The sequence below is a fragment of the Mesoplodon bidens genome (genome assembly GCF_964165515.1).
Source record: "Mesoplodon bidens genome assembly, chromosome: 3".
In the NCBI taxonomy this organism is placed as follows: Eukaryota; Metazoa; Chordata; class Mammalia; order Artiodactyla; family Ziphiidae; genus Mesoplodon; species Mesoplodon bidens.
Window position 1 is genome coordinate 146,691,856 of NC_138178.1, and position 8,307 is coordinate 146,700,162.

Below are 8,307 nucleotides of genomic sequence, written 5' to 3' on the forward strand. Positions count from 1 at the left end.
TGAAAAACTGAAAGCATTTCCTCTAAGATCAGGAACAAGACAAGGATGTCCACTCTCGCCACTATTATTCCACATAGTTTTGGAAGTCCTAGCCATGGCAATCACAGAAGAAAAAGAAATAAAAGGAATACAAATTGGAAAAGAAGAAGTAAAACTGTCATTGTTTGAGATGACATGGCACTATACATAGATAATCCTAAAGATGCCACCAGAAAACTAGTAGAGTTAATGAATGAATGTGGTAAAGTTGCAGGACACAAAATTAATGCACAGAAATCTCTTGCATTCCTATACACTAACAATGAAAGATCAGAAAGAGAAATTAAGGAAACAATCCCATTCACCATTGCAACAAAAAAGAATAAAATACCTAGGAATAAACCTACACAAGGAGGTAAAAGACCTGTACTCAGAAAACTATAAGACACTGATGAAAGAAATCAAAGATGACACAAAGAAATGGAGAGATATACCATGTTCTTGGATTGGAAGAATCAATATTGAATCAATTGAATAAGAATCAATCTACAGATTCAGTGCAATCCCTGTCAAATTACCAACTGCATTTTTTACAGAAATAGAACAAAACATCTTAAAATTTGTATGGAGACACAAAAGACCCCAAATAGCCAAAGCAGTCTTGAGGGAAAAAAACGGAGCTGGAGAAATCAGACTCCCTGTCTTCAGACTATATTACAAAGCTACAGTAATCAAGTACAGTAATCAAGCTACAGTAATCAAGACAATACGGTGCTGGCACAAACACAGAAACATAGATCGACAGAACAGGACAGAAAGCCCAGAGATAAACCCACACACCTATGGTCAACTAATCTGTGACAAAGGAGGCAAAGATATACAATGGAGAAAAGACAGTCTCTTCAATAAGTGGTGCTGGGAAAACTGGACAGCTACATGTAAAAGAATGAAATTAGAACACTCCCTAACACCATGCACAAAAATAAACTCAAAATGGATTAAAGACTGTAAAGCCAGACACTATAAAACTCTTAGAGGGAAACACAGAAAGAACACCCTGACATAAATCACAGCAAGATCTTTTTTGACCCACCTCCTAGAGTAATGGAAATAAAAACAAAAATAAACAAATGGGACCTAATGAGACTTAAAAGCTTTTGCACAGCCAAGGAAACTATAAACAAGATGAAAAGACAACCCTCAGAATGGGAGAAAATATCTGCAAACGAATCAACGGACAAAGAATTAATCTCCAAAATATATAAACAGCTCACGCAGCTCAATATTAAAAAAACAAACAACCCAATCCAAAAATGGGCAGAAGACCTAAATAGACATTTCTCCAAAGAAGACATACAGATGTCCAAGAGGCACATGAAAAGCTGCTCAACATCACTAATTATTACAAAAATGAAATCAAAACTACAATGAGGAGACAGGGCTTGAACCATGTCAGAAAAGACTCAAAAAAGTGTGAAGATTGCACCTGGAGCAGTTGTGTGTGTAGAGAGTGAGATCAGGGGTGATGTAACTATAGGACCCAGGACAGTGATCTACCCTAAAGCACAAATCATTGCGGAAGCTGGGCCCATAGTGATTGGCGAAGGTAACATAATAGAAGAACAGGCGCTCATCATAAATGCTCACCCTGATGCTGCAGATTCAGAGCCCAAACCTATGATCATTGGCACCAATAATGTGCTTGAAGTTGGCTGTTATTCCCAAGCCATGAAAATAGGAGATAATAATATTATTGAATCAAATGCATATGTAGGCAGAAACGTAATATTGACAAGTGGTTGCATCATCGGGGCCTGTTGCAACCTGAACACATTTGAAGTCACCCCTGAGAACACAGTGATTTACGGCGCAGGCTGTCTTCGTCGGGTGCAGACTGAGCGGCCACAGCCCCAGACACTACAGCTGGATTTCCTGTTGAAAACCTTGCCAAACTACCATCACCTAAAGAACACTATGAAAGGAAGCTCAACTCCAGTTAAGAACTAAGAACAATATATGTCATCAAGATAACATTTGTCTTTGACCACTGTCTTTTGAAAAAGCCACAGTGTTTATGCACTCTTAGCAGTGCGCAGAATAATATGTGTTGACTTTATCTTGTAAAATTCAGTTAGAGAGGAAAATAATGGGTTTTCATTGTAACTGTCCTCTATAATTTATATAAAATGCATTATTTTCTGATGTCCTTGCCCCATTTCTGATAATTTACAGATTTTTCTTCTGTGTTGTTTTGTTATGTAAAATGATGGCCATGAAATTTAGTTAAATAAAAGACTACCCATGATAAGAAAGAACATATTGTTATGTATTTATATTCTAGCATTTACTAAACTAAATAAAAATGTTGATGACAGGATGTTCAGTGAATATACTTTAATCAATTTTTCTCCTTGCATCAACTTTCCCAAAATAGCCCCTTTAATTTTTATTGTGTACTAGCTATATATTAAAGCTAATGTGGATTTGTAGCTGTTTAAAATTTCAGGTGAAATTTAGGCAGCTACTGAATTAATTTAGACATTTTGTTTCCAAGAAAACGATTTTTTTTTTCTTTTCAGTAAAACAAAAGTAATCAGGGGAAGATGTATTCAGTAGAATACAAAATCAAAAAGAATGGTGTCTGATGAAAATGACAAGTAAAATGATGATTGAGTGGTATTCTTAGGTTTCTGAGGACAATGAAACTAGAAGAGATTTTGATATATTTATAAATGTATGAAATTATTTTGGCATATTACTAATCATTAATTATTGACCTTGTCATAATTCTATTTACCTAATTACATAATGGGCAAAATATTGAGTATTTTATTGTAATTCCAAGGTTTTTTAAAATAATTCAACTGCATACATTTAATGGGGCATACTTTGTAACTTTTGAATCAGTAGATGTTCGTTAATACTAAGACATTAAATGCTAAAATATTTTCTCTTGAAACTTACTATTTTTTAATTGAGGTGTGGTTGATTTACAATGTTGTGTTAGTTTCAGGTATATAGCAAGGTGATTCAGTTATATGTATATATGTATTCTTTTTCAGATTCTTTTCCATTATAAGTTATTACAAGATTAATTTTTAATTGTGGATAGTAAAAGACCATTTTTGAATTTCTGAAAAAAAAAACTACAATGAGGTATCACCTCACACCAGTTAGAATGGGCATCATCAGAAAATCTACAAACAACAAATGCTGGAGAGGGTGTGGAGAAAAGGGAACCCTCTTGCACTGTTGGTGGCAATGTAAGTTGATACAGCCACTATGGAGAACAGTATGGAGGTTCCTTAAAAAACTAAAAATAGAATTACCATATGACTCAGCAATCCCACTACTGGGCATATACCCAGAGAAAACCATAATTCAGAAAGACACATGGACCCCAATGTTCATTGCAGCACTATTTACAATAGCCAGGTCATGGAAGCAACCTAAATGCCCATCCACAGAAGAAAGGATAAAGAAGTTGTGGTACATATATACAATGGAATATTACTGAGCCATAAAAAGGAACGAAATTGGGTCATTTGTAGCGATGTGGATGGACCTAGAGACTGTCATACAGAGTGAAGTAAGTCAGAAAGACAAAAACAAATATCATATATTAACGCATATATGTGGAATCTAGAAAAATGGTACAGATGAACCGGTTTGCAAAGCAGAAATAGAGACACAGATGCAGAGAACAAACATATCAACACCAAGGGGGAAAGGGGGGGAGGTTTGTGATGGGATGAATTGGGAGATTGGGATTGACATATATACACTAATATGTATAAAATGGATAACTAATAAGAACCTGCTATATAAAAAATAAATAAAATTAAAATAAATAAATAAATACATAAAATCACATGGTCAAGCCTGTTAATGGGCTTAGATGTTAATGGCCTCAGAAGTATAATACTTTAACAGGGATAGGCCTGGAAGAGAGGGGCCTTGTAAGGAGGAGCTGTTAGGAAGGGTCAGTGAATATTTTGATAATAAAATAATCTACCATACCAAATATAAAACTGATTCAGGGCTTCCCTGGTGGCACAGTGGTTAAGAATCTGCCTGCCAATGCAGGGGACACCACTTCTCCCAATTCTTTCTTCTGCTAGGAATATCCCACTAGAGGAATAACTGTGGTCAAACTGTTAAATTTGGTAGAAATTTAAAATTATTTACTATTACACAGAAGAAACAGAATACCAAGAGGAATTATTGCAATAACAGAAAGTTAGATGTCAAGTTCTGTGGAGTGAGGAGAATGGGAACTACTCATGGTGTTTAAAAGATCCTGGGATTATGCCATGGAATAAATATCATTTGGGTCTCTTTGGTACCTAGCTGAGCCCATTTGCTTTACCATGATGGTAGAGAAGAAATTCCGCAACTTTACACCCAGTAACTGCAATAGCAGACTTGAAGCCTTCTTCCAGAAGAAGGTATTTCACTCCTACTGAAAAGATATAGACAGTGAATTACAAGTGTCCATCAATTTTTGAGCCACCTATTGGGGTTTGCTGCAGATAAAAAGATGACAGATTCAATCTCTGCTCTCTAGGGGCTCAGAGTCTCTTGTATTAGTTTTGCAGCCTGAGGTGTGAAAATGTAGATTTACAGAAAACCTACAGCCCCACTGATGCCTCAAATGATAAAATAATTAATCAGATTGCTTTCAACATACTTCAATATCTAAGAATTCATGAGAACCATTAGAAACTGTATCTACTGCCTGATATATGCTTACAGAAGAAGGAAATACTCATGCTTAAGAGAATTCTTGATAAACAGGTTGAGGGTGGATGAGGAGACCCTGAGGGCACAGGTCAGTAGAGCTAAAGATGAAAAAACAGATAGCAAAGTTACTCGCATTCATTAAGATTAGAAATGTGGGATGAGTGGAGACTGAGAGGACTAAGATCGAACTGGAAATGTGTGAGGAACTTAGAGAAGCAGAATTGTATACTCTGAACTTGTAAATTGTTGGTTTGTAAGTTGTTACAAATGAAATGTAAATTTCTTCATCTCCCCAGTCTTTGGTAAAGTCTTCTGCACACACATGTGTGCACACAACCTTTTGAGTAGGGCTGTTTTGGGTGAAAAGAAAGAAGAGACCCTGAGCTCAAAATCTGGTTTGATGCCTAATATCAGGTCAGCATAATTACAATATTGTAAAAATGCTTATTGTATGCCGAGTGGTGTTCTAAGCCCTTTACATACATTAATGTATTTACGTGCCTTATGGTAATTCATTAATTTAATAAACTCAAGGCAAACAGATAAGCAGTAGTGTTTTCACCATTTTGTAAGTGAGGCATCAAAAGCACAGAGAGGTTAAGTAATTTGTCCAAAGTCATGCAGCAGCTAAGAGGCAAAACCAAATTCCAGCTTAGGCAGGTTGGTAAACAGAGTGTGGAGAAGATCTATAAACTGAATGCATTCAGTGGAAGTAGAAGAGTGGTCAGTGGGGGTCCTGGGAGACACACACCCTTCTAGCAATTTACAGAAATCTTAGGGAGTGATTTAGAATTTCCACAATTAGATATGGTGCTTTTTATCTGTCTTAGCTATATCTTAAAGGATGGGATCACCCCAGCTTGTTCAGCTTGTCCCCGCCTACCCCCCCCCCTCTCTCACACACACACATAAAACTGGTCCAATTTTGAATTTCTTGATCTTCATCCCTCTGAGGGTTAATAAATACAAAGCTGAGTGTCTGTACTTTATAAACCCTTCTCCATTCTACCTAGAGCTCTGGCTCTATCCATCTTCCTCCTGCTAAGTAAGCTCCAGATGAGTCTATTTGATGCTGTTTTACATACTGATGCTTTTTGCTCAGTCTCTGCCTCATAGGGTCTCTTGCTGTCTGCCATAGACATCAGCCCACCTTTCGAAGGCTGCATTACTGCCACCACACCATGTCCATGTGCAGAAAGCAACCTTGGAGATAAAGTCAAAATGGAGATGGAGATCTCAAACAGGTCAATCCTAGGCTCTAAGCATTCAACTTTCCCCTGCCTCTCCTCCTCCATGTCCCTTGCTTTCTCTTTCCTGGTTAAGAGGAGTGCAGAATCTTCCTATAGGCAGCAGTCACACTCTGGGCTTCCAGGAAGAGAAAACTAAATGAAAGAAAGGAGAGGCAGTAACTGGGAACATTTTCACTTAAACTCCACTTTCGCTTCTGTAAGTCTCCTTCAATTGAAGTGGCTATGCATGTATGTAAATGGTTGATATGTAAACATGTGATTATACACACACCCCTTATTTGGATCAGAGCTGAGATGCCAGCTGTGAATGAGATGCATTATTCTAAGGGCCTTATCTATATTTACATTTTTCACCCTCCCAGGTAAGGAAAATGAGACCCAGACTGGTTAAGTAACTTGACCTAGGTAGAGACTAGTGTGAAGTTAGAGGAGACTTCCCAACAAAGCTTCCTTTATTGTCATTGAAGAGATAAGGATACATAACACAGGCTTAACCACATCCTTGGCTTCATGTGTAGCTTAAAGATCTATAGGAAATAACTTTATTGGGGTTTCTACTTGGAGTTGGGATATAGCCATACCTACCTAATGGTTGGGGTAGCCAAGCCATTGGGAGGGAAAGAAGGACCCCATAAGTGATGAAGGAACCAGACACCCTGCGTTGGAGTCAGCAGCGATGCCTGAATGGCAATGGCAATGAGTCTACCCTTGAACATGCCTTCAGCCAGCAACCCCCACTCCCTTAAGCAAGCATGTGTAAACCCAGGGGGAAGAGTGGACACTACATTAAAGTGCTGTGCCACCAGAGCCTAAGCAACTCCCCTTCCAAAGCAGTTGAATACAAAAGGAAGTGCCTCCTTACCAACAGCTGATTCAGAGGTGAGTTGCTCCGGGTGGCAGCAAGATGGAGAGCAGGTACCCAAATCCTAACCGGAGTTGGAGCACAGCAAGGTAGCACCACCACACTGGGAGTGTCAAGGGAGTTGGTCAACCCAGGATGGTAGATGTGCAGAGGAGAGAGAGTGAGAGCTGACAGACTCAAGATGACCACAGAACAGAAATGCAGAAGAGGTCCTAGGAACTCAGCTTCTAAGCTAACATCCTCCAGAGCAGACGGCGAGCTCTGATGATGTGTACCATGGCCCTGCCCTTTGGGGAACACCTAAGAGACACGAATGAGGAAAGCCTATGACCCTGCCATTTGCCAGATGGGGGCTGTTGAAGACCAAGGAGCCAACTGCTCATATGATCGTATCCAGGACCCCTAACTGGCATGTCCTCAGGTATATTTATGTTCTGGATGCACAAATATATACATGTATGTGTGTACATATAACATAATTTCTTTCCGTGTAAGATATATGCTTTAACACCTTCCTTTCTTGGGTCTCGGTTTCTTCTTCTTTAAAGTCAGATCATACTTCGATTCCTTTCAGCTCTACTGTTTTGTCTGAGTAAGTGATTTGGGTATTTTGCTGAAAATCTTACAGCAAAGATCACTATTCTTCTATAACGGCCCTCATTTCTGTTTGGTAATTCCCATCCTGCTGGCCACCCCCCAGGTTCATATATTTGCCCCCTTATTCCTGGACTATCTGCTCACTGGTCTCTCAATTTCACCCCTCCCTCAAGTCATTACTGCCACATTCCTCTTTTCAACCCTACAATGTCAATGAATTTTCTGATTCTGAAATCTTCAGGGGTTCCCACTGCCAATGTGAAAAATGTTCTCCACAGTATGACTTTAACCAACTTAGTCTTCTCTCTCCAGTTACCACTCCATTTCTCTACCTCCCTCAACTGCAAAATATTCCTCAGAAGTTTTCTGTATTAGCTGTTTTCACTTCCTTGCCATTCTCTCTTCAATCCACTCCAGTTTGGCTTTATCCCTATTCCTCCTCTGAAAAATGACTTTCATGGATGAACTTCATGTCGTCAAACTCAAGAATCAGTTCTCTATTCTCACACAAAGTCTCAAGCATTTAACACATGTGGACACTCTCTCCTTCTTGCAAAATATTCTTCCCTTAACTCCCATGTACGATGTCATTCCATGACAAAACTTATCTGTGTGGGTTTTGGGTTTTGTTTTTGTTTTTGCTTTGATTTGTACCTAGCCTCCTCTGGAGCACCTATTCACTTTTCTTATATCTTCTTCAGACTATCTTCATCTTAAGAATAGATATTAATTTTGCCTTATATATGAACATGGTCAGCTGCTTACTAATACAACCATGCAAACAGCAAGGTCTCAGAAAGTTTCCCCTAACACAACAGAACTTTTTTTGGCTCTGTAGCTTGGTTCAAGCTGTTGCTTCTCCTGAATATCTGCTCA

At 38.6% G+C, this 8,307-nt stretch overlaps 1 protein-coding gene across 1 annotated transcript; it reads left to right on the forward strand.

The window, feature by feature from the left end:
- The first annotated feature begins 1,416 nt into the window (after window positions 1–1,416).
- Window positions 1,417–2,036, forward strand: LOC308613585 (dynactin subunit 6-like). The gene has a single exon (XM_081227279.1). The coding sequence runs from the start codon at window positions 1,429–1,431 to the stop codon at window positions 1,984–1,986; it is 558 nt and encodes a 185-aa protein (XP_081083405.1). The 5' UTR covers window positions 1,417–1,428; the 3' UTR covers window positions 1,987–2,036.
- The last annotated feature ends 6,271 nt before the right edge of the window (window positions 2,037–8,307 follow it).